Below are 26,028 nucleotides of genomic sequence, written 5' to 3'. Positions count from 1 at the left end.
ACACACACACACACTTAGAAAGATGTAACTGGCACAATTCAGTAAACCAGATTCAACCTTTGGTGGTCAGAGTACTACTGTAGTTTGAGAAAGAAGTAGGTATTTCAAAATTGTGTTATTACTAACCTTAACACACCCATATCAAAAATGTCATTAATCCAAGTAACCGATGCCATCTACCCCAAATGCTACAATGTTTGGTTTAAAATTGCTGACAGCAAAGAACTGAGACAACTTACATCACACAAATCACTGAATAAATACAGATGAAGAGATACAACACAACTGACTCTAAGGATCCCTAAAACATACGGCCTATTTATGTCACTTAAAGACGAAACTTAAGCCCGGAGTTGGGGCTCTAAGAAACCCAGGACAGGTCTAGTCTGTTTTCTATCTTTCTCCAGAGATAATTATCAGTATCTGGACTCTGTGGCAACTCACTTAATGCAAACCATACTTTTGATCATACATTCTGAGAAGAAATGGTATTGCATCTTTCCATTCCCTAGTTAAGAACTGAAAATTCTGAGGGTGGAATGGCTTGATCAGGATCAGATAACTCATCCTACAATACCCTATAACCTCTCTTCCCGTGACTGTATTTCTCAAAAGCTACAATGATGAAAATATGAGCCACAGTTATTATTAATAATGCTCATTTTAAAACAACAGGCTGTTGCTTAGCCTATTCACTGGGTGAAAAGAAAACATAGTCATGGAAATGTTTCAACTCCTCCTCCTTCGATTTGTCCACCTATGAGGCACATCTCCCTATCAGACTGTAACACCTAAGCAAATACCACTGCAAGTGTTCTCTGGGTCAGTGCCCCCCTAGCACTAGCAGGAAGCCACCTCTGTGTGTGCAAAAGCCATCCAGGCACAAGCCCTAGCGCTAGGGAGAGGGTTGTGCTGAGAACAGCTTCTGTACCCATAAGGAGAAATGTACCCGGCAAGGGATATCTTCAATGTTTTAAATCAGCAAGAATAATGAGCTCAAAAACCTTTTTAAAATTAGAGATGTCCTAATTTAATTCCTAATTCACAAATGAGAAACCAAGACATAGTCGGGACAAGTGAACTATGTACCAGGAAGGCATTGAGAACATTGTATTAACTCTTTTTTTTTTTTCCTACTAAGACACTGGGAAATAAGAAAAGTCAACTAAACATGTAGAACATCTCAGAATATCAGAGAGTTTTCAAATGAATTCTTTTGTTGTTGGTAGTGGTGGTATTTTGAGACAGGGTCTCATGTACTCCAGACTAGCCTTGAACTCTCTAAGTAGCCAAGGTTGCTGCCGCTACCTCTCAAGTGCTGGGATTACCGGTGTTTGCCTGAATCCAGCATCCGAATGAATCCTTTCAGTTGAGCCTCACAGCACTTGTTAAGTCAGCCTGAGCTTGGGCCGTTTTCATCACTACTTACTCGTGTGCTTTGGAGCAAGTCATTTAACCTCATTTTGCTTCATCTGTGAAACTGGGATGATGATAATAATAGTTACCTCATAGAGCCATTGGGAAATTCTTGGACTAATGTATGTAAAGCTTTCAAAACACAGCTTAGAACTATGAATCCCTTAATAAGTGCTAACCATCAGCTCCATTACCAGTGAAAGCCAGGAACTGTTGTCCCCAATTTGCAGATAAGAAACACAGTTTCAAAATACCCACCTCAGTCAAGATGCCTCCCAAAGAGCAGCTCACTCATCCACCTATGTGTACACACACATACACACACACACACACACACACACACACACACACACACACACACACACACACGGGAAGGGAGGGGAAGGGGTGGGGAGAGAGAAAGAGCAAGCTCCTGGCAGGACATGTCTTGACAAGTTTCATTCTTTTTCTTGGGTCCCTTTGTTTTCTGTGCTCTATCATCCTGTGGTGTCACGGCCATTCCAGCCACCCATGGCTGATGAAGTCTTCTCCAGGAAGAGCATTCAGACCCTGCTTTCTGTCATGATTGTAACTACAGAAGCTGGGCTTAAGCAGCAGATAATGTCAACGTCCACAAATGCCTTTTTAGTTACCTACCTAATGATTAATGCATTTAAAGCAAAAACAGACTGGTGGGGAGAGATTCTGCCTTCTACCAACAGATGGTATCCTTAAAAAAAGGGGGGGGGGATGGAAAAGGCACACATCCTAGCTGTTTTCCTTCCTCAGGAATATATATTTCAACTTTAAGACCATCCGTTCACAATGCACAAATAAGGTCAAGGCTACTAAACACCAAAAATGACTTGAAAAACTGAGGAAAAGAGCTTTCCTGTTTGTCCCCTTGGACCTTTCCTCCCCATGTGCTGCAGACCATGCAGCTGTTTCTAGCCAGGTAACGGCTCTTGCAAAACCCATGCCTTGAAACAGTATCCTAACAATTCCATGTGCAAGTTAATGCTCTTCATTCCTGGTCACGACTGAACAAAATTTTCTCAAACTGGGATTTTTGAATATCTGTTAAAAATGGTAAATAAGTCCTAGAACGAATTTTGCTTTAACTACAAAAATACTTTACTTTCGTTTTAAACTTCTGAGAATTTCACACTAAATATTTTCCATGCAGAATGGCTCACATTTGTAATCCTAGAACTCAGGAGATTGAGGAATAAAGCTTACTACGAGTTCCAGGCCAGCCTGGACTACACAGTGTGTTCCGGGACCACAAAGCAAGACTGTTTCAAATAATAATAATGTATACCTTTTTGTTCCCACCCCCCCCCACCCCCACCAGGGTAGGACATATGATTGAAGAAATCTGAACAGCTCAAATATAGTTCTAGAACATTAAACTCTAAAGAGGATAAGAGTGCGTGTACTAAATAAGAATCATGTCTCATTTGCAGGGGAGCTCCATCTTGCTGGATAATCAGTACTTGGCCTTATGGGATGAATATATTCACAATGCTTTATCTATTTTGAATTTCAGGTAGCATTAGGGAAGGAAGTGGGCTTTTTCTGAAATAGAGGAGGAAAACAGAAGAAGTGTGGTGACATGGCAATATGTCACATCCAACCTCAGCTCAAAAACAGTTAATTTATGAATTGTTTTGGTTGTGAGCCTAGCCTTTAATGACTGAGCCCTGTTTCCAGCCCTAATTTGTGAGTATTTTTAAAGTGCTTAGTATGTGCTAGAAGGTAGACACATACAAATAAATAAAGTGGGCAGAGATATAGAGAAGCAGGAAAGGCTTCCTGGCGGTGATGACATCTAAGCTGAGCTTTAAAAGATGAATGAACTTAACGAGGCCCAAGGAAGAGAACTCAGGCCTAGAAGAGAACAGAGCATGGGTAAAGCATGGCATAGCAAACTGTAGCACAGAAACTACAGTTCAGTTCTGCAGCAGGGTGAAATGGGCCAGGTGAAGGGGAAATAGTGAGTGTAAACAAGCCTGCATGCCATGACCAAAGCAGAGCAATGAGCGGTCGTTTGTTTCTAGTCACTCCAGTGGTTTATCAAGGTCCAATTTAAAAAACATTTGTAAAGGAAAGTATATTTCTAAGTCATCCTTTTACTCATTCATTATCACAGTCATTAAATATTTACTAAAATCCACCATTTAGGCTATAATAATATTCCAGATGTCTTTCCTATGTGAAAGGACCTCATAAGAAGAGTTATTTATTCAGCATTTAATAGTTGTCACACATTGAGTTAATATTTTACAGTACATTTGCAATGACAAGAAGGTAAGTCTTATTATCTTATATCACAGAAGAAGATACTTGGAACAGAACTTGAGCAAAAAGATGATACAAGATTCCAATTCAAGGCTAGTTCCAACACCTATGTTCTTTGCATTCTATAAGACAGCACTGAGCCATTCCTACAAGCCATTAGGGTGGCAGATGCCTATAATGACACTAAGAAAGCTAAGGCAAGAGAATCGTAAGTTTGAGGCCAACCTGAAGACCCTATCTCAAAAAGCAAAGAGGGCTGGGCTCTTTGGCTCAGCAGTGACAGCTTGCCTTGCAAGCAAAAGGACCAGAGTGCACATTCTCAGAACACACATAAATGCTGGGTGGGCATAATTGTAGCTTTGAAGTCAGAAGATCCCAGGAACTAGCTGGCTAGTGAGACTAGTTACATCAGCAAGCTGTGGGTTTAAGAGACCCTATCTAAAGAGAATAAAGTAGAAGAGCAATCAAGGAAGATTCTTGACACCAACACAGGAACACATGCACCCTTGCACACACAAACACATATATACACTCACCACATGCATAAAAAGAAAAAACAGAAATTAACTCCTAATAGAAGACTGAATACAAATATTCAAAACATATAAGGCAGTACAAGATCAGTTCCCTAGGGACTGCTATTGAGCAGTCCTATGTGAGTGAAATAGAATCTTTCTGGTCACAATGACCACAGGAGGCATCCCAGAATAGATTTGACTAGAAGGGTGGGATTTCAGCAGATGAGCATGTAGGGCTGGGCAGGAAAAGAGGAACATTCATTCCATGACAGCATTCAGAACTCAGACTCTGGTATCAACCAAAGTTATAAAGCCTGTTTGCAGGGAGACAGAACATTCACTGGGGCAAGCCCTGGGTAAGTCACCAAATGACCTATACCTCACTTTCTTCATTAACTAAATGTGATGGCAGTAATATATTCCTTGTGTAAGGATTAAGAAATATAAAGTATTTGGGATAATACCTAGTGCATAGTAATCCCAAATAATCATGGTAGCTAGTAGTGAATATGTTAAAGAAATGACAAGCAGTCCAGACAAGGTCTCTTGTTCCTCTGAAAGCCAAAAAGGAAAACATGGTTGAAATAGTAGATTGTAACCAATTGGAGGACAGAGTTTGTGTCTACCTAAGAGAGCTGGTCTCTATTCAGCAGGTAATGGGTTCACCATTAGGGAAAAGTCACATCCACAGCCTTCAGAGAGACTCTCCCATGGGAGTCCCCAGGCCCTCCCCTGGCATCTGGCTCACTTATCGGCCCCTTCTGTAAAGGTGTGATGCCCCGGGGATTGGCTCTAGCAAGGTTTATAGGAAAATAGATATTGTCACTTGTCAGCTCCTAAGAAGGCCAAGACGTTTCTTCTCTCTCTGTTGTACACTCTCTCCTAAAAATACAATAATGGCTGAGAAAAAAAATTATTAACCCAACCCCCTAGAGACAGTTTGCTTTTTGCTCTTTTTCATTAAGGTTAAACCAATTTTCTAGAAACCAGTTTCAGTAATTTGCAGCATTAGTTATAACTTTTAAAACTTGGTAATTCCTGGCTTTTACCTTTTTGTCTTCAAATTAATCTGTTTTCTCATGCATGATGATAATAGTTCTCAGTTTTTAATATTATAATGAAAAACAATTTGGAGATGTTATGCTAACTAATATTTGGTTATAATCACTATCTTGGCAATGATGGTTCCACAGATATATAGATAGATAGATAGATAGATAGATAGATAGATAGATAGATAGATAGATAGACAGAGATAGAGATAGTACTTTTATTTTTTAATGACAAGTGTTTCATGTAGCCTAGGCTGGCCTCAAACTGGCTATGCAACCAAGGATGACTTTGAACCTCCTGACCCTCCTGCCTCTACCTCCAAGAGTGCCAGGATTACAGGTTTGTACACTACCATACCAGGTTACTGTAGTGTTGGGGACCAAACTCTGGGGCACTGAGGATCAAACCCACAGTATGTAAGGCAAGCATTCTGTCTATTCCGCAACTAAACTACATCCTCAGTTCAAATATGCTTTAAATATGTATAGCTTATTAAATGTCTTTTTGTGTTTTGTTTTGGTTTTTGTTTTTTGAGACGGGGTTTCTCCGAGTAGCTTTGGTGCCTGTCCTGGATCTCGCTCTGTAGACCAGGCTGGCCTCGAACTCACAGAGATCCACCTGGCTCTGCCTCCTGAGTGCTGGGATTAAAGGCGTGCACCATCACCACCCCGCTATTAAATATCTTTTAAAACTTAAAAACAAAAGCTAGCTATGGTGACATATACCTATAATTCCAGCACTCATGAGACAGAAGCAACAAGATCATTCCAAGTTTAAGGCTAGCCGGATCTACCCTAACATTTCAAGATCACACAGGGCTATCTAAAAAGTCCCAGTCTCTAAACAAAACAAAATGATTCAATAAATTGCTTAAAACAAAGAAAAATGTATTAATTAATACAATTACTAAAAAGTATAAAATTTTATTGTTAATAACATATAATGCTCATATTAAGAACATAGCTATATATTCAAAATACAAAAATACGTATTCATATTCAAACTTTAAAAAGTTATTGAGGCAGTGACTTTATGGATGTGTAGGCTTATAAAATATTGGTATAGAACATGTTTTAAGAATGGGAATCTTAGGCTGGAGAGATAGCTCAGTAGTTAAGAGCATTGGCCACTCTTCCAGAGATCATAAGTTCAATTCCCAGCATCCACATGGTGGCTCACAAACCATCTATAATGAAATCTGATGCCTTCTTCTGGCATGCAGTTATTCATGCACAGCATTCATACATAAAATATAAATAAATTAAAATTAAAAAAAATCTTGTTGGGTGATGGTGGTGCACACCTTTAATCCAGCACTTGGGAGGCAGAGACAGGTGGATCTCTGTGAATTCAAAGCCAGCCTGGTATACAGAGCTAGTCCAGGACAGCCAGGGCTACACAGAGAAACCCTGTCTTAGAAAAAAAGGAAGAAGAAGAGGAGGAGGAGGAGGAGGAGGAGGGGATGGAGGGGACTCTTGGGGGCTAGAGAGATGGCTCAGCTGCTTTTCCAGAGAGCCCAGTTTTGATACCTAGCCCACATGATGGCTCACAATCTTCTATAAACTACAGTTCCAGGAGATCCAACACCCTCTTCTTGCCTCTGCAGGTACCAGACATACATGCATGCAAAATACCCATACACACAAAAATAAAAATGTTAAATTAAAAAAGAATAGGAGACCACCTATATTCATAGTAGCATATTCCAACAGGTAAAGAGTAGAAGCAACCAAGTATCCATCAACAAATGACTGAAGAACCAAAATGTGACAGATATATTCACACAGTGGAGTACCATTCTACCTTAAATATGTGACAACATGGATGAACCTTAAGGACAGTACACTAAGCAAAATAAGCCAATCACAAATGGGTGAATACTGAATGATTCCACTTAACATGAGGTGCCTCGAGTTGGAGACAGAAAGTAGAGGGGTGGTTGTCAGAAGCAGAAGTGAAGAATTACTGTTTGGTGGATACAGAGTTTCTATTCTGCAAAATGAAAACAGTTCACTGGATAGATGATTGATAATGGTTGTAAAATAATGTCAATATAGTTAATGACAATGAACTGTACATTTAAGAATGCACAGTTAGCCGGGCGGTGGTGGCGCATGCCTTTAATCCTAGCACTCGGAAGGCAGAGGCAGGTGGATCTGTGAGTTCAAGGCCAGCCTGGGCTACAGAAGGAGTTCCAGGAAAGGTGCCAAAGATACAGAGAGAAACCCTATCTCCAAAAATAAAAAACAAACATGAATGCATAGTCAACCGTATATTTAAGAATTAGTATAACAAATCTTATGTGCATTTAATCACAGTTAAAGAAATGAGAGCTACTACACAACGTCATCAAAGGTATTATTCTATAATTTTTTAAAGCTCTCATTATTTATTTTCAAATTAAATTTCTTCCAAAATAACTTTCCAAGATTTTCCACTGGCCCTAACACTGTTTAAAATTGTTCTCTTCAATTTTATTACTAGAAATCATACATAAACTGGTTTTCCTTTCGGCATGACATAGTAGTAGTTTCCTAATGTAGCCATCAGAAGTCTGGGATGTGAAGCAGACATGACTCCCCTAAAGAAAGGCTTTATTGCAGAAGGGGAGCTCTACAGGGACCACACCAGGCAGCTCAGTTTTCTGGAGCAGACAGTGGGATTTAAAAACCAGCACCTGAGAGTTAGCTGATGCTGAAAATATACCAAGCTAGGTCATAGTCTATAAACTTCACAAGGGCTTATCTTTGGCTTTCAGCCTGAGTGGTACAAAAATCAATGAGATCCCAAAGGGCTTCTCCCAAGGAAATTTCTGTGCCTATCTTCCTAGAGGATGCCTGACATAGCAAAGCTAAGGAGCATTCATAAACAGTTTCTAACCACTGCTGTTTTGCAGTCACACAGCATGACCTAGCTTCCAGCATTATCACCTTCCTTCAGAGCCTTGCAACTCTGGGTGCTTGAATTTTTCCAAGAGTTTCCTTTTCTTCTAGGAGTCCACCTTATTGCTGAGTCTCTATGTTCCCTAAATGAGGGAAGAAGAGCACTCAGTCATCGCCCAGGAAGATGACAGCATCTGCTTGAGGATTCCAAAGAGCTGTTTTACTGCAGCTTTGCACAAACTGATTATATTTAAAGTCTCCTTGGGGAGTAAGGATGGAGGCTGGGAGCAAAGACACCTCAGGGAAAGACCTTTGTTGGCACAAGCCAGGAACTTCAGAGCCCTCCCCTGAGAACAGGCTTGTGTAATACCACCAACTGGCATTCCCAAGCACAAGTGCACACACAATATGACTAGAGCTGAAATTTCACCTCCAGCTACTAAAGAGTACCGAAAGAGTTCAACTGTCCCAGGAAAGTGCTTGTGCTTCTCCTATCAGAATGTTCCAGATACAAATTATAAAAATTTCATTTCTCTCTGGCCATAGTAGTATATGCTATAATCCCAGATTTGGGAGGCAAAGGCAGGAGGATCACTGTGAGTTCAAGTCCAACATATATATATATATATATATATATATATATATATATATAAAATACATATATATAAAGACCCTGTCTTGGCGGATCTCTGTGAGTTTGAGGCCATCCTGGTCAATATAGACAGTTCAAGGGCAGTCAGACTACAGAGAGACACCATGTCTTAAAAAACGGGGGGGGAAAAAAAAAGGAAGGAGAGAGGGAGGGAGGCAGGCCGGCCCTGTCTCAAAACATTAAAATGATAATAATTTTACTTCTTAGCTCAATGGTGGACAAAGTTGAAATAATAGAGGGGGAAGAGAACCCTTAACACCTATAATAAAGGACCTAGTGGCATTGTGGGCAGTAATACGATTTCACCCAAGTCCCACTCAGACAATCATCTCTATTCTATGGACCATTCTTTACCACCAGCAAAGATGCTAACAGGCTAGAGGTCAAATGCACCAGTTTCTAATCATGAATCTCATCAAGGCTGTCAAGAATTTCCAGAAATTCATGCATATAAAAGCACTTTATAAATTTGAAAAAAAAAAGCCATGTAAAAAGACTAAGAACATTAGTGCTTGTGAGCTGGACACTGAAAGATATGAACTTTTCAAAGGAATCTAAACACCCACAAGCCAGAAACAATGGTGGTTTTTAAGAAGGCAGCCACATAGCAGACCGACTAAGGGACCATCACTCCTGCCCCTTACGACCACACTGGTGCTGAAACCTTAGAAATTCTTCACAGCACATGCAAGCAGGTGCTTTTAAGGAGACACAAAATAACAGGAGAGAGTACCAAGTCTATTTAGAGTCTACTTGACTCAAACAATTCTGAATCAAGTAGGAAAAGTAAGAAGTAAAAAGCAGAGGCACATCCAACAGTATATTCAGACAGTTTACCTACTCATACATAAAAGGAAATTAATGTTCAAAGGGTATGAGAGCTTTGTTGGTAGTGCTGTTTCGGTTTGTTGGGGGGAGGGAGGTTGTTTTGTTTTGTTGGTTTGATTTGATTTTGTTTCTGAAACCGGATCTCACTTTACTTCAGGCTGACCTGTAATTATGTAGTCCAGACTGCCCTTAAACTCTCAGCAATCCTCCTGCCTCAGCCTCAAGTGCTAGGATTACAAGCATAGCCACCATGCCTGGCCAAAGGATTTAAATGACAGGCACATGACACATTTCCTTACTCCTCAACAAACAAATCAGAACTTGTTTCATTCCTACTCTGGTTTCCTATCATTTAGCAGCTGGTGCTTTGAGGGTGAACACTCAATGCAGCCTGACTAGTTGGCAGGACAGAAGGCTCCCTGAAGAAGGTAGACTATACATACCGTCACTGAGTACTCAGAGGTGCCAGACACTACGCTACAAGAATTCTATAGACTAGCTCCTTTATTGCTCATAGAAATAGGAAATGCACACTATTTTGCCAATTTTCGAATTAAGAAACTGAGACTCAGACAAGGCATGTAACATAGTAGATGAAAGATTTAAACCTGGATTCTCTGATTGCCATATAACATTATTTTTTATCTTGGCATCTATAAGAGAAATATTTCTGGCGGCACCATGAGTTCCACGGAATGCATAAAACACTGAAACACTTGTAGCATGTGGGGGCTTACAACTGTATGTTCAGACGCACAAGGTTAACTAAGGAAAACTGTCATGAATTCAAGTCTAACCTGAGTTACAGAGTCAACTCCAGGCTAGCTTGGCCTACACATAGAGATCCTGTTTCTAAAAAGCAAAACAAACAAAATACAATTTTTTAAAAAGCAGAAATTCTTAATTCTGATAGAAGGCTGAGTAGTAAGCTACATTGCCAACCCCAACCTCAGGCTCCTTGAATTCAAACTCTCTAGTGTTCCACCAGAGGTATGGTTCTAGAATGGAAGCTCCATAAGGGTCTGGAATTCTGTCTTCTTCGCTGAAGGCCTAGAACACATACTAAGCACTCAATAAACAGTTAATAAATAAAACAAGGAAGTAAAGCTGCCACTTTTGACTGTGTAACCTTGAAAGGGTTCTGACCCTCTCAGACCTCAGTTTCCTCCTGTCCTCAAATGGCAAAAAAAAACTTCCTGGAGGGATGTTACAATTACACCAGACCACTCCTTGGGATATGATGAAGCATAATGAACAAGTAAAGTAAACTATGATCATATCACTACTATTATATGTCACTAATTTTGCCTTAACAAGTTTTTTTCACCATGATCAGATGTTATTTCCACTGTGAAGATACAGAAGTCATAAAATCCCTTCTCCCTTCAGATCTGCCACCACCTAGCTGTGTGACCTTGAACAAACCTCTTCAGCTCTCTATGCTCTCCTCATCTGTAAACTGAGGGACTAAACCAGATCAGTTCCAAAAACATTCTTGGGGTACCTCCTTGAAACAGAAATCAGGGTCAGCTACCTACAAAATTCTACACTCCTGAATACAGTCAATGCAAAAATATGAACACAAAACAAAACAGTCTCTAGTCTGCGGCAGGGTTGAAGAGAAACTCCAAATAGCTAACTGCATTACATCATCTCAATGAGCAATATTTGTAAATACACAAAGTATTCAATTTGGAGACACTCATGAGAAATGTTTACCAATTGTTAAAAAATCAGCAAATTCTGATACCTGTCAGCACTGAACCTTCAAAAAAGAAAAGAAAAAAAGTGTAAAAATCACTCTGCACCCTGGTCAAATTGTGTACTTTTGGAGAACCACCTGGGAAAGTCAAAGTTATTAACACTCCCTACGGCAACAGTAATGATTAGGACGCATTTTTTTAAATGGCATACCCGGTTAAAACAGTAGGGGGGCATTGCAAGAGCAGAATACAGTGCATCTGGACAGGACATAGAGGCCAGTGGCCATTGTTTACAAAAGAGGCTGGGATTATGAACAGTGACAAGAGGCCAAGACCTCAGTCATAACTCAAAACCATACCTCTCTCAATTCCAATCCAAGTGGAGCTATCATCATTCAACTACCCCATCCATGTAATAAAACTGACCAGTATTTGCAGTCAAGTGGATTGAAGGTCCCTTAGGGCACCTCCTGCATTGACCAAACTGATAACATATGTGTATTTTAAAAAATCCTGCAGACACAATGATGATTTCAAACTACCTTTCAACCTTCCAAGAGATAAAGGGACTACCCATTTCACATCCCACCTCTAACTCACACCCAAGGCAACCCTGAGAGGGGAGTCACAGCCTTTCCCAAGTCCTCTAAGATAGGAACAGGTCTCCCAGCATTGGTGCAAGGAAAGAAGGAGGGGCCCCTCCGTCTGTACTCTGAAACAAAGGAAAAACTCAGAGCTCCAACCATGTGGTGTAACACTCAAGGCCACCCACCTCTCCTACTTCCCAGCTAAGGTCTCAATGGGCTGGAGCCACATGGCTCTTTCCAGTGACTGGTCAGGAAGAGGTAGTGCCTTGCACAAACACAGACTAGGGCTCCTTCACAGGCCTGGGCATCTCGTAAGGGAAACGCTGCATGAGGAAAAGCTATTTGGGTATGGGCTTCAATGTGAGAAGCCAATTTAAGCAATGGACTACATGATGAGGAGCCAACACTTGCTGTCCCCAGGTCTTCATTCTGCCTTACCCCTTCACATTCTGGCTGGAAGGGAAATGGACCTTTAAAAAAGCATGTGTTCTGGAGCAGAGGGTGACAACAGAAGGGTTAAACAATTATGTCTCCCTAGTTTCCAGTTTCAGCACCACTGTGAAACCCTAACAGCTCAACTCCTTCAGGTTTAGGTGCTGATGGAAACCAGTTGGAATGGTCTTCTCTCTGGTCTGTGATCTTTGTAGGCAGGGTGACCACGGGCCAGACAAGTACAAGGTACACCCAATATGGCTAAGGACTTCCTGCATCCAGTGTCATGGCAAATCTCAGGCTTTAATACAGTACACCAGAAAAACCCCGCCTCTCCCAGGTCTCTCCAAATGGTATATACCCTTCTCAAGGTTGCCTTTCTGTCTGGACTTCTCTTCAACCTTTGAAATAAACACCTGTCAGATTTCAGCTGTCCTTCAAGGAAGCCTGACTCAAGACACCCAAAGGCAAATTGCAGCTTTTTCCTCTCAGGAGAACCTCCTGCCCTTCCCCCACCCAGCCTTGGGGAAAGAGCTGCCAAAATAATGGCCAGCCCCACAAAGATACTCCTAAAACCCACTTCCAGTCCCCACGGCCCCTGACACTGTTGATCATTCCAAGGCTCTGGTCCACCTATGAAACCACCTCTGGGGCCAACTTGCCACCTGCTCCACCCAAGAAATGAACGCCCAGAAAATTGGGATGGAAACGCATGCCTCACCAAGTCTGCAGAGCATATGCATTATGTTAATTTTCAAAATCCTTACCTTTGACCTGAGTATCGTACTCTGCGATGATCTCCTTATCCTTTTTGAATTTGGCTGGAGACGTCATGTTTTCCTTCTTTCTTCCAAATTCGAAATGTGAATTGATAGATCCACAAGAAAAATCCAACCACCGAAATCAATTCCTCCAAGGCCACTTCTCCCACGGGCAGAGGAAGCCCCCGCGGTGGTCTCCAGAGCTCCCGGGGAACACGGGCGTCAGGATGGGCAGCCGGCTACCGCACACACATGCAGACTGTGGGCGCTGAGGCCGGCTGGGAGGGGGCGGCGGCGGCGGCTGGCTTATGTACTAAAGCCCTAGCCACAGCCTCAGCATTAGCCAGGAGAACTGCAGCGCCCTGAGGCTGGCCTGGGGTCTGACATCAACGACACAGGCGGGGAGTGGAAGTCCTTCCGCACAACATGGTGTATGGGATGCGGGGGTGTGGACGCGCCCAGCTGTGTCCCCGGGAGGGAGTGGGTTTGTCTCGGGGTGCCAGGGGAGGGCTAGGCGTTGCTTCGCGGGGTGTTTTTGTGGTACCAGCTCAAAGATGCTGCAAATCAAATCCCAAAAGGGTGCCGCTGCAGCGCGGAGTGGATCGGAAGTCGTTTGCTCCGGTTCACTAGCCTGTAAATGCAAAAAAAAAAAAAGGGGGGGGGGAGGGGGCGATCAGTCCGAGGGTAGATCCTAATCGCAACAGGGGTGGGGTCGGGGATGACACTCCGAGTCCAGCATTGGCTCATTCATCTTGGCCTAACACTGCCCGCTCGGCCTGAAGACCCGGCGTGGCGAGGTAAGGAGAAAAATGCTCCCTCCAGATTGTTTTAAAGCAGAAAGAGAACACTTTGGAGCGGCCGGCAGCGCGTGCTCCGGGCGGAGGAGACTGCGGCGGGAAAGCGGAGCTGCGGGTGGGGACTGCGGCACCTCGGTGCTTCCCCGAGCCTAGCTAACCCAAGAGGGGCCCTCCCGCCGAGCCCGCGACGCGGTCCCTGACCCCCCGCTGGGGCACCTCCCAGACATCTACAGGATCAATACCAGAGGGGACAAACCAGACAGGCACAACTTTTCTTCCCCTACCGCCCCTCCTCCCAGTTGTTTTGTTTTTGGTAACCAGCTTCTCCTGGCAGCAAAGCGGGCGTGGGGGAGAGGGGGGACGACGCTGCAGGAAGGGCCCGCTCCGCACGGGACATCCAGGAAAACAATGTGGTCGGCAGAAGCAGGAAACGGGCTAGAGGCGAGGGTCTAAACCGGGAAAACCCGGGGATGGGAGGCGGAAAGCGGCGGCCGCTTCCCCAAAGCCAGGGGCGAGGGTGCCTCTACATGGCACCCCCAATATTTTTGGTCCCCCCCCCCAGCCCAGGGATCACAAATACCGCACCCAATCCCAGCCGGGTGGGAGGCATCAGTGAGAGTCGCTCCAGGAAGGCGCGGGAGGTGGCGGCAGGGAGGCTGAGGGAAGGGCTCCAGGGCTGCGGCGGGCCCCTGCCTCCTTAGGCCGCCCTGTCCCCGCCGGCGCACAGGCGGCTCCAGGCAGTGTCGCCTACTCCCGGCGGCTGCAGGAAGGGCCGCGCGCAGGAAGAACGAGCAGAGGCCGCGCGGTGCGGGCGGGCAGGAAGCGGGAGGCGGGCGTGAGGTGGGGTCCTGAGGCGGGAGAGAGCCCGGGCCAGCCCGAGCAGCCCGAGCTTGGACGACCAGAGAGGGCGCCGGGAAGACGGCTTTTGGGGGCAAGGCAGTGGGAGCGACCGCGGTGGGCTGCGACACGAAGTGCAGGAGGTTGGCAACTTTGGGGACCCGCATGAGGTTTGGATATCGGAGTGGGTGGAGAGCCCTGGGAGACAAGACTGCAGGGCTAGACGGAGAGAGAGCCCTGCAAGCCGTGAGGAACACCCCATCTTTCCGGGTCCCGGGCTGCCAGCCAAGGCTGGGAGACCAGGGACGAGGCCAGCGGACCGTTACGGAGAGGCCCCGAGGTGGACCCGGCCAGCCGTGTGCAAAGGGGCTGCAGGAGGGCGGTGTCGCCGCGTGAGGACAGTCCTCGGCAATGCAGGGATGGGCGGGGAGATGAGCAGTCCTGGGAAGTATTATGGGCTGCACTGGGGGATTTGGGGGGTCGCGGGCCGAGGAGGGCGGTGTGAGGACCGTGGGCGGCGGCACCCGCTAAGGCGGCGGCGGCGGCGAGAGCAGCAGCATCCGCGCCCCGTCCACCCGCCCAGTCCGGGTTTGTTCAGTCCGGGCAGCAGCCAGGCATACGGAGAAGGGAAGGGGGAAGGAGCCTTTACCTGGCTCTGCCGCGGCGGGTCCCAGGCCCCAGGTTCCGCTTCCCACTTAGCGCTCTCCTCCCCGCCACCCTCTTCTACGCAGTTCAGCCCCCCAGTTCCCTAAGGAGACTCCGCCAACTCCGCAAGACCCCGCCGGGAAGCAGAGCCCACCCCCTTGCCAATCACGACCCGCTTTCTATCGACCGATGGGGCCTCTGGCCAATAGGAATAGCTGATCCCGAGGAGCCAGGAGTAGGGGCGGGGCTGACAAAACTTAGAGGTGTGGCAAGCACTGGCTGCCCAGGCCCAGTCCCAGAGTGAGCTCCTCCCCGGCCTGTGGAACCCTAAAGTAGAACTGATGGGCGGGATCAAATGGGACCGACAGCCAAACACAAACTCGCAAGAGAAGACGAGACCAATCGGGCCCGGGAAAGGGGAGGGATGTTCAGCCAATAAGCAGTAGAGGACCCTAGCGTATCTACCAATAAGAAACTCGGGGTGTGTCTTCCAAGTTCACAGTGGGGAAGGAGGGTTTACCCGAGCAGATGCTGGCCAATGAGCTGAGAGGCCCAGCCAAGCTGAACCAATCAGAGAGTCGCTCTGACCTCGGCACCGTTACTGGGGGCGAGGCCTCGGAGCTCACGTCAGGAGAAGGCCCCCTGGCCTTCCAATGTGGGACTGGGGCGAATTCTACTCCTCCCAATCCGTGCTCGGCGCAGGCAATTCAAACTGACAGCGGGTTAGAAAAAGCAGAGAAAGCGGAAGAAAAGAGCAAAACCCGGCGTGTTCGGTGACTGACTCCGGCGCGGACTGAGCCTAACCGGCGGCCTCGAGGCCGCCATCTCATCCAAACACCCACCGCTGGCTCCGGAGCGGCCGCTGTGGGAGAGACCTCAAGGGTGGCAAGTGCGCGAGCTGAGGGAGCGAGGACGCCGAGAGCCGCGGTGCAAGGGACGGGGACCGGCGGCCGAGCTCGGAGAAGGGAGCGCGCGGCTCAGGGCCGGAGCGGCGTGGAGAGGGCTGAGGGGCCTTGGAGCCTGCCCAGAGGCCGGCCGCGTGCAGCGGGGCAGGAATCGGGGCGCCCTGCGGGCGGGGCTCGCACGGGGAGTGGTCAGGGGCGAGGCTTTCAAGGGAAGCCCGCTGGGAACCGGGACTCGCTGAGTTCCCGGGGCGGGAGCTCAGGAGCGCAGGACTCCGGAGACCACAGAAAGTGAAAGCTCTTCTCCAGTTTCCCTTCAACTCTACTTGTCTCTCCCCAAGTCAGAAGGAAGTCAAATTTGCTCCTCCCACTCAATAAATACTAATTTTTACCTTTCCACCGGGAAAACAGAACTGTCGGCCTAATTTTAGAGCTTAGAGAACTCAAGGCCTCCCGACTCGGTGGTTAGCCTGGGGGAATCAAAGCAGGAACGGTATTGCTCGCTTCCCCTTTTTACAATTCTGAACCTCGCTCTACGTGGGACGCTATGTCTGCCATCAACTGTACTTTCAAGGACCGATGCGTGTCCATCCTGTGTTGCAAATTCTGTAAACAAGTCCTCAGCTCTAGGGGAATGAAGGCTGTGTTGCTGGCCGATACTGACATAGACCTTTACTCTACAGACATCCCTCCTACCGAGTAAGTCCCGCGGCTAGCCCTTTAACTAACTGGGCTGTGGATGGCATGGATCCCTGGGAGTCAGGGTTATCATTTGGTGTTCCAGCCACTCCCAACAGTCTGATGATTCCCTTGGAGTTTATCTAAGTGGGCAGACTGTCTGGACAAAGTCTGTGGTTTACCCAAAGTGGTCAGTACTGAGGTCATGCTTCCAAGCACTTACAGTCACGTGGCTGTGCCTCCCTTAAATTGGCTCCGAGGCTCAATGACTTGTCCAAACACCCTTTCTCACTGAAGCAGTTCTTTAACAGTCACTTGGAAAGCAGATAATAATTCATTTAAAGTGTAATTTGTGGTCAATAATTATAGCAAATTTGAACGTTTTAAAATATAGGCAAGTAAAGCTATATGTAGCCTATTCACCCCTTGAAATCTTTTGTGAATAGTCATACGTGTAGTCATTTATTATAGAGATAAATGGGATAATACTTTAAGTTTGTGTATGTGCACTAGTGTGGTACCAAAAAAAAGCACTAGACGATAAAAATCATAGAACCTAATGTCCCAGAGGTTCTATAATCAAGGTGTTGTTTTAGCTAGATATGCTCACATAAAATTTGAAATATTGTTCCATCTTTATAATAGCTGTGATCATAAGGAAGTCCCAGGTGAGTTGTTAGAGTCTAGCATAGAGTCGGGTCTTTTACGTCGCTTACTTTTCTTTGTTGGAATTATAATCACAGTGGATTCATGTGCTAAGATGTGTGTGAATCAGTGATTGTATTGTTCTTTAAGACTTATTGTTTTTTACTATGTGTATGTGTGCGTGTGTGAGGAGGGATAGATATGTGCACAGATGCCCTCAGAGGCGAGAGGTGTAAGCATATGAGATGCATGATGTGGGTGCTGGGAACTGAACTCCAGCCCTCTGCAGGAGGACTGACCTCCTCTTAAACACTGAGCCATCTCTCTGGCTCTCACAGATTATTTTTTAGTAGAAAATCTGCCAAATGTTTATAGTGAGCACAAATGTTACCCAACTCTCACAAAAATGCACTATTGTTATATTTTAGAGTCTAGTTCAGCTCTGAATTTATGAAATTTGTGCCAAACAGAAGTTAAAATAGCCTTTGGTGGTGCCGCTATGGAAAAATCAGGGCCCTTGCATACTTTAGTAATGTGAAATGGTAAAGCTGCTATAGAAAAATAATTTGGTGGTTCTTTAACTATTAAGCACAAAGTTACCATGTGATCTGGTAATTCCACTTTTAGTCATTCAGAGACTTCAGAGCAGCATCTTGTATTCATAACTAATAGCTATGAGATAGCTAAGAGATAGACACAATCTAATTTCCATTGACTCATCTAGTAAGTGGATACCTAGAAGGCTGCCTTAAAGGAAAGAAATCCTGCCACATGCTGCAATGGACATGAACCTTGAGTACATTATGCTAAATGAAATAAGCCAGCAACCAAACAATAAGCACTGTGTGACTCTGTTTATATGACGTATCTAAAGGAAAATAGTGATAGGAGGTGGGGAGAGGGGAAATGGGGAGTTGTTATATAATAAGTATAGACTCTGTTTTGCAATATGAAAGTGGTCTAGAAAGTCATCCCAAGACAATGTGGCCATATTTAATACTTGGAAACTGTACGTTTTTGAAAGTAAGGTAGAATTCTGGGAATATAGCTCAATGGTAGAGCAATAGTAGAGTGCTTACCTTGCATTTGTAATGTCCTGAGTTCCATCCCTCGTCACACACATATACACACATACACACACATTTTTTAGAGGAAACATATGGCAAATTTTTATCTTTTCTCAGAATTCAAATCTTTAGTATATTTGACTGACTGTAAACTTTTTTATCCTCTAGCACCGTGGATTTCATTGGAAGATGCTATTTCACTGGAATCTGCAAATGTAAACTGAAGGACATTGCATGTCTAAAATGGTAATTTGTGGCACTGTTGTAGATAGCCTGAGTTTGGAAGGTAGATATTGACACCAAAACCCACAGAAATTGAGAAAGCAAGTAAGAGTTATTTTAGATATCATTGTCAGGGAAGCTGTCTCGCAAAAATGTAAACACTGGGGTTGAATCCTAAGTATAAGAAGAATGTACTGGGCAGAGGGAATGGCACATGCAAAGATCCACACATGTTCTTTGAGTATGTTAAACTGTTTGGCCAATGGGAAGCCACTGAAGGGGTTGGCAAGAAAGCAGAATGATCCAATATAACCCCACCGAAACGTTTGCAACTTGAAAACTAGGGCTTGGTTTTGTCCACTGATGGATTCTTAGCACCTAGAACAGTGCCCAGCATACAGAAGATACTCAACAAATATTAGTTACATAAGTGAGTAGATAAATGAATGAAAGTAAGTGGTGATTGAATCTGTATGTTCTTGTAGCATAGTCCTGGCCCAAGAACAACTTTACTTGCCTGCTAAGTGTGTTGTGATTAGAAGGCATGCTGGTATTCATTATAGCATTCTTTATAGATCTCCCAGAAGTGACTGGCTCCCAAATCTCACAGGGTACAGAGCTATAGTAAAAATTTTCACCATCAATGTATAAACAACTCATGGTGCCATTTTTTAAAAAAGGAACAAAAAGCCAAGTGGTGGTGATGTGGGCCTTTAATCCCAGCACTTGGGAGGCAGAGCCAGGTGGATCTCTGTGCCAGCCTGGTCTACAGAGTGAGTTCCAGGACAGCCAAGGCTAGACAGAGAAAACCTGTCTTAAAAAAACAAAAAAGAAAAAGAAAGAAAGAAAAATAAAATTTAAAAAAAAGAACAAACCACTCCCTGTATGTTCACTACAGTTAGCGTGAGACTCATGAAAAGAAAATGTGAGAATGAGAAACTTGATGATCTGCTAAAGACAATCAAACTGTTTTTAACTTGCTGGGGACTGGAGATTTGCTTTGTTTCTGGATTCCTCCAAAATCACTGCAACTAAATGAGAGTAGCCATCTTACGTTTAGTTTACAGGACCCATGCCCTCACCTCCCACTTTACTGAAACAACTTTTAAGAGTTTGGACCAATAAAAACCTTGTCATAGTCCTGAAGCTAGCAAAATCTTTTACCCATAGATCTGAGTTTATTTAATATATTTCTCTGTATAGCACATCAGTTTTGAATACTTTCCATAACAAATCACATCCCAAAGCTAACTTCCAAAGAGAGTATGAATGGAATAATATTAGCAAAGAGAGGGACAGATACTTTAGCATTGTCTCACTTACAGACTGTGTAGGCCTGTGAGTACTGTCAGAGTAAGCTCCCTTCTAAGTGGCCAGCAACAGGCCACTTAGAGGAGAGGGTGAAACTTACGTGGTCCGTTTACATCAGCAGACAGGTGCTTCTGTGTTCCAGGTGTTACCCACTACAGGTGTTAGCTACTAACGGTTACCTTTTTTTTTTTTTTTTAAAGTGGGAACATTGTAGGCTATCATGTGATTGTTCCATGTAGTTCCTGCCTTCTTTCCTGCAACAATGGACACTTCTGGATGTTTCACAGCCAGGCCGTTTATGGTATTAACAGACTAGACTCCACTGGTAAGAAACAATTGATGTATACGTTTCCTTGTAACATTTTTCTCAGTACCTGAGGGGAACCCCCTGAAACCTTCACAGCTAGAGTGAAACCTTGGATCCGCAAGAGTAAAATATTGGTCGCTTTCTCCCACACATTCAGTTATGAAACTATCAGCCAAAACTCATCACCACTTAACACTGAATTGAGGGAAGGCTCAAACTATCTGAATGTCTTAGGCTTTGTTGTTGTCCTTTTGAGACAGTCGCACTAGGTAGCCCAGGCTGGCTCAGTCTGCCTGCCTTAGCCTCCTAAGTGATTATAGGTATGTACTACCACACTTGGCATATTGGTCTTTTTAAACTAGTATTTTATTACTGTGAGGTAGTACCTTAATGCATACCTTGATTACAGAGAACTTTTGAAGAGAGTGTATGGATAGTCAAGGGTGTGCATGCATGCACACATGTATGCAAAGAAAGGAAGAAAGGGGCCCACCAGGGCAGTAAGGAATGGGAAGAAAACTGAGTAGCCTCTATTTGGTGATTCTTTGAGATAAATACATTTCAGTGGCTGGAGGGATGGCTCAGTGGTTAAGAGTCCTGCCACTCTTGCAGAGGGCCAGGGTTTAGTTCTCAGCATCCACATTAGGCAGCCCATAACTGTCTGTGATTCCAGTTCCAGGGAATCTGATGCGCTCTTCTTACTTTTACAGGCACCTGCATGCTTGAGGTGTGCATATAGACAAGTAGGCAAGCATACTACACATAAAACAAAAGTTAATGAATTTTGTACATATTTTAACATGTACATTAATAAGTTACAGTAGAATTCTAGTCAAGGGAAATATTTAAGACCGATGTGTTATAGGAATTATGTTAGTAAGAAAATGTGCTGGGGCCTAGGGAGACGGCTCAGTAGGTAAGTTTGAACCCCCAGCACCTATGAAAAAGCCAGGCATGACTGAGTGCACCTATAACCAACCCCCTTCACTGGAGGACAGAAACAGGACCTCCCTGACAATCAATCTAGCCCAAATAGCAAGCTTCAAGTCCAGTGAGAGGCTCTAACTCAAAGGCATAAATAGAGAGTAATAGAGCAGAACACCCAGTACCCTCCTCTGACTTCTACACACATACATGTGTGCACACACATATAGAAGGAAGAAGGAAAGTATATTATAGACTTTTAACATCTTTATTACATTTTATTTACAGTGTGTGGGGTGTGTGTGTGTGTGTGTGTGTGTGCATGTGCATACACAGTGGCATGCATATGGAGATTAGCAGACAGCCTGTGGGGGTCAGTCCTCTACTTGTACTGTGTAGGTTGCAGTCATGAAACTCAAGTTGTCAGACTTGGCAACAGGTGCCTTTATCCAATGAGCCATCTTACTGAGCCTGTTATCAGTTCTTCTTCTGCTTTTGAGGCAGGGTTTTAGGTAGACCAGGCTAACTTCGAACCCACTGTGCGACCAAGGATGACTTGACCCAAGCCTGATTTTATGAGGTCCTGGAGTTTATAAGCCTAGGGCTTTGTGCATGTCGGACAAGCACTTTACCAACTGAGCTACATCTCTAGCCCAGCATACTCCTTTTAAGTGTGTGTGTGTGTGTGTGTGTGTGTGTGAGAGAGAGAGAGAGAGAGAGAGAGAGAGAGAGAGAGAGAGAGAGAGAGACGGAGGGAGGGAAAGCGGGAAGGGGAGAGATATTTGCTTTAATAGACCAAGAGATCGTGAATCGCAAGCTAGCTTGTCAAGGGTTTTAAACCCTCCAATTATGCCTGTGTTTTTAAGGCTGATTTTTCTTTAATGTCCTGGGATTCAACAGTGGCTCTCAATCCATCACTTTGGCCTTTTAACTTAAAACTGTATATGTTAAGATGGCCGTTTTCAAGCAAGGACCCCTCTCACTCCGCCAGGTAAAACAGAGACTCCTACTTTTGACTTTTCACTTTATATTTGTGTTCCCCGTGGAACACATTAAAGAAAGTTTCTGCTTTGATACTGTTTTTCCTGCTTCACAGGATTCCAAACACAGGGTGGAGACTTTTCAGTTTTGATTTACTTTAGAATATTGGTCAATTTTTCAAACATGAAAGAGCAGCATTCTTTCATTTGCGCTGACTCTAATCCATGAGAAACAGATGTATCACAGATTTCCTTCCTCCTTAACTGAGAAAGGAAGGTGGCTCTTCTGTCAGATCCAATCTCCTCGTTTATTTTTTCTCCTTTGAACCAATTGTGCTAAGTTGCTTCATAGTTCCTGAGTACAGACTCCAAATATATCAAACTTCTCCTTTGTAACTCTAGTATTATGATTTAAAGTAAGATTTCCTAGATGCTTGTTGTCAAAGGGAGATTTCTAATGGCTTTGGAACTGTCCTGAATCACCTGAATAAGTTACACCAAAGGAATGGATGCATAAATCATACAACATTCTAGAATGTTCAGCATGCAAGTTCTTTAAGAAGTCTGTGTTAGCCTACAGATATAAACCTAATTTCCCAGAGCTTTCCCAAATACACTTGGGATATCTCAGCTCAGATTCCCTAGAATATCTCAAAGGTATTGGGCTCTCCATTTACCTTTATGGATTCTAATTTTCACTTAGATTTTGGCCTAGCAATTCCTTTTTTCTGGTCAACCCCTCAGCACATGTTTTCATTTATTCTTGGAGTGGGAATTAGGAAATATTTTTTACCCTAAGCAATTCAGACACAAAACCATTACAGAAAAGTGCATGGTAGATATCTATGTATTCTGTCACTTCAAATCAGGACTAACTTCTTGCCTGATTAGATTGCAATCTCTCTGTCAAACAAGGTAAACTTGTGTAGTCCCACTGCTTCAACCATGTACCTGTCTCTTTTGGTGCTGAGGCAAATTGGGCCTAGAAATGACAGGCTATATTTTCAACATATTTCAAAAGACTTAGATAGACGCGATGACTCAGCAGGTGAAAGCATTTGCTGCACAAGCCTAATGAACTGAGTTCAATCCCAGTGAGAGAGAGAGACAGGAGCATTGCCTGGAAGTTCACATATCAGCATGGCCGAAATGTACAGCTCAGTGTAGTAGAAACAAGAAAGACCCTGCCTCAACAAGGTGTCCTCCATTCTCTATTCCACATGTACACCATAGCATGTACACATATGCCACCCCACTGGTTAAATTAAATTAAAATTTAAAGATTTTCAATGAACTCTACAGAATAAAAAAGTAAATGGGCTAAATCTACACCACATGTCAAACAGGCGAAACTCAGAAGTAAGGTGAGTGAGATAACTTAGAAAATACATTTAGTATAATACAATTCCATACAAATTTTAGCCACTCAGAAATAATATGAATGATATAAATTCAAAAATATGTATGGTATTATGCCATTCTATAAAAATTTTAGCCAGATATAGTGGCACATGCTTGTAATCTCAACACTTGGAAGGTAGAGGTAGAAAATCAAGAGTCCAAGGTCATCCTCAGCTACATAATGAGTTAGAGGCTAGCCTAGGCTACATGAGGCTGTCTTTAAAGACAAAACACAACAACAACAAAATTTTAGGTAACACAAAACAGTAATATGTATTGTATACACTTGTAGTAAAAATGCCAATAGTGGTAGAAGCTGGATTCAAGCAAATCTCCAAGCCCTGGCTCCTTCTAAGCCACCATGTGGCTTCTATCTCAGTGTAGCGTGGATACCCAGGGTTGGTGGGTCTTCCGTTTGCTCACACTACCAGCTAAACAGCTTGAGATTGTCTCATGACAATTTTTCACTCTCTCCTAATTTAATATTTAGTCATCTCATTCTCCTCAGTATATTTGGCCTAGTACTATACAGCTGTGCTGGATTCTTTGATAGGGAATCTGATTATTCTCTGTCAGTGCTGTTTTAGATTATTGTTTGTTACAGTAACTGTGTAACCTAGTCCTAAAGTTTACAGCATGTAATCTGAAGCTCACATACTTTAGGAAACCATATTATAACTGACTGCTTTAACCCCAGTATACTGGGGATTGAACCTAGGACCTCACACTCTACAACTGGCTATCTCCCCCCACCCCCCAAGCCTCTTACTTTTTGAGACACTCAGTAAGTTGTCCAAGCTGGCCTTGAACTTGCAATCCTTCTGCCTCCGTCATGCTAGTAGCTGGGATTATAGCCTATGCTACCAGGCTCTTCTTGTCTTGATCAGAAAAATTATATTCCATATATTAAAGAAATGATTCATTTAGAAATTTCTCTTGCTTCCTACAAAAAGGCACTCAATCTCAAAGAATCTTGTGCAATCTCTATTCTTAAAATCATTGAAATATATATATATATATATATATATAGTTGTTGTTGTTGTTGTTGTTGTTGTTGTTGTTGTTGTTTGAAACAGCATTTCTTTGTGTAGCCCTGGCTGTCCTGGAACTCACTCAGTAGACCAGGCTGGCCTCAAACTCAGAGATTCTCCTGCCTCTGCCTCCCAAGTTCTAGGATTAAAGGCATGTGCCACCACTACCTGGCTGAAATATAGTTTTAAATTATCAATGTAGAGTATGAATGGCATTGTGTAGCTGGAGGCAGGGTTGGAGTAGATAGAACTCCAGAGTTCTATGGATATTAGTAGTTTTATTTGTAAGACATCCTTCCCTGCTGCTGTCTTTACTAGTGATGCCATAGTTTATATGAGAAGCTTGGCATATAAAGTTTTATATGTCATGTTCTGAATTGTAGTAGTAAGCACTAAAGAACTTTATGGCCTCTTATTTTCAGGTGTAAACTTCCTACTTTGGGGCAACTTGCCAGAGACAGAAGAATGTACAGATGAAGATATGTTAGAAATTTCAGCAGAAGAGTATATTAGATGAATGGATTACAATGTAATTACATATAATATTTTATAGTTTTTTATTTAAAATATTTAATTGGTCAGTTTTAACATTGCCAATAAAGATTTGCCAATGGTTTAAAAAAAATAGAGCATTTACTATTTTATTTGCAATTTCAAATTAATTACCTCAATTTAACTTAAGCCAATTTTTTTCTTCCATTTCTACTGCTTCTTCTCCCCTGCCCCTCTGCCCAGGATTGGTACATTCTTACCTTCAAATAGGAAATTTCATGTCATTCAGCTACCTTCCAAATGGAGAGAGTTTTTCTATAACTTGATGCCAGATAATGTTATTCAATATTTCTGAATAAGAACACTAATACCTACTCCTATATCAGCCACATGAAATATGCAGCTCAACTGAATATAATAAGGGTTTAAAACAAGAGCAGGCTGTCGGGTTTCCATGGGTACTGGTTATCATATGCTGTATTGGTAATGACTGCTTTAACATGGAAAATGGTGTTAGACATGAGTTTTTTAGAAAATTATCAATGTATGCTGTTTCGCAATGTTAAGTATTTACATTATTTTAGAGCCATTGTAGATATTATGCCATGAGAGCCAGATAAAATCAACTTTCATCTTTAAGTTCTCCATTCCCTAGGGATTTTTTTGTAAGTAGCAAG

General features: G+C 43.5%; 2 protein-coding genes across 8 annotated transcripts in view; one reads left to right on the top strand and one right to left on the bottom strand.

Annotated features, from left to right (window-relative positions):
* Srgap2 (SLIT-ROBO Rho GTPase activating protein 2) overlaps positions 1-15,525 on the bottom strand; it is a 219,765-nt gene extending 204,240 nt beyond the window's left edge. For 3 of the 6 annotated variants that reach the window (XM_059280830.1, XM_059280832.1, XM_059280834.1), the window contains exons 1-2: positions 15,396-15,525; positions 13,119-13,743 (exon numbers count right to left, since the gene is read on the bottom strand). In XM_059280830.1, coding sequence (XP_059136813.1) covers positions 13,119-13,185 — 67 coding nt within the window. In that variant the 5' untranslated portion in view covers positions 13,186-13,743; positions 15,396-15,525. Of the gene's footprint in view, positions 1-13,118; positions 13,744-14,494; positions 14,622-15,395 lie in introns of those variants that run through there. The other 3 variants (XM_059280837.1, XM_059280838.1, XM_059280831.1) reach the window with 2 other exon arrangements.
* Fam72a (family with sequence similarity 72 member A) lies at positions 14,904-25,474 on the top strand. Of its 2 annotated transcripts, XM_059280839.1 has the most exons (4): positions 15,236-16,992; positions 18,852-18,929; positions 20,417-20,541; positions 25,282-25,474. In XM_059280839.1, the coding sequence occupies exons 1-4, from the start codon at positions 16,841-16,843 to the stop codon at positions 25,374-25,376; spliced, it is 450 nt and encodes a 149-aa protein (XP_059136822.1). In that variant the 5' UTR covers positions 15,236-16,840; the 3' UTR covers positions 25,377-25,474. The 2 variants fall into 2 exon arrangements, with proteins under 2 accessions (XP_059136824.1, XP_059136822.1); XM_059280841.1 differs by lacking the exon at positions 20,417-20,541 and having other exon boundaries at positions 14,904-16,992; positions 25,282-25,434.
* Positions 25,475-26,028: the final 554 nt, after the last annotated feature.

Source organism: Peromyscus eremicus, chromosome 15, assembly GCF_949786415.1.
Source record: "Peromyscus eremicus chromosome 15, PerEre_H2_v1, whole genome shotgun sequence".
Lineage (NCBI taxonomy): Eukaryota > Metazoa > Chordata > Mammalia > Rodentia > Cricetidae > Peromyscus > Peromyscus eremicus.
The sequence above is the reverse complement of the archived record's forward strand: the minus strand, read 5'-3'. Positions and strand labels throughout refer to the sequence as shown.

What these genes read in the sequence shown, in the direction of transcription:
- Fam72a (XM_059280839.1), top strand. Translation starts at nt 16,841, where the DNA reads ATGTCTGCCATCAACTGTACTTTCAAGGACCGATGCGTGTCCATCCTG. An exon ending in ACAGACATCCCTCCTACCGA is followed by an intron (nt 16,993 to 18,851) that starts GTAAGTCCCGCG and finishes TTTATCCTCTAG; the next exon opens with CACCGTGGATTTCATTGGAA. An exon ending in GACATTGCATGTCTAAAATG is followed by an intron (nt 18,930 to 20,416) that starts GTAATTTGTGGC and finishes TTTTTTTTAAAG; the next exon opens with TGGGAACATTGTAGGCTATC.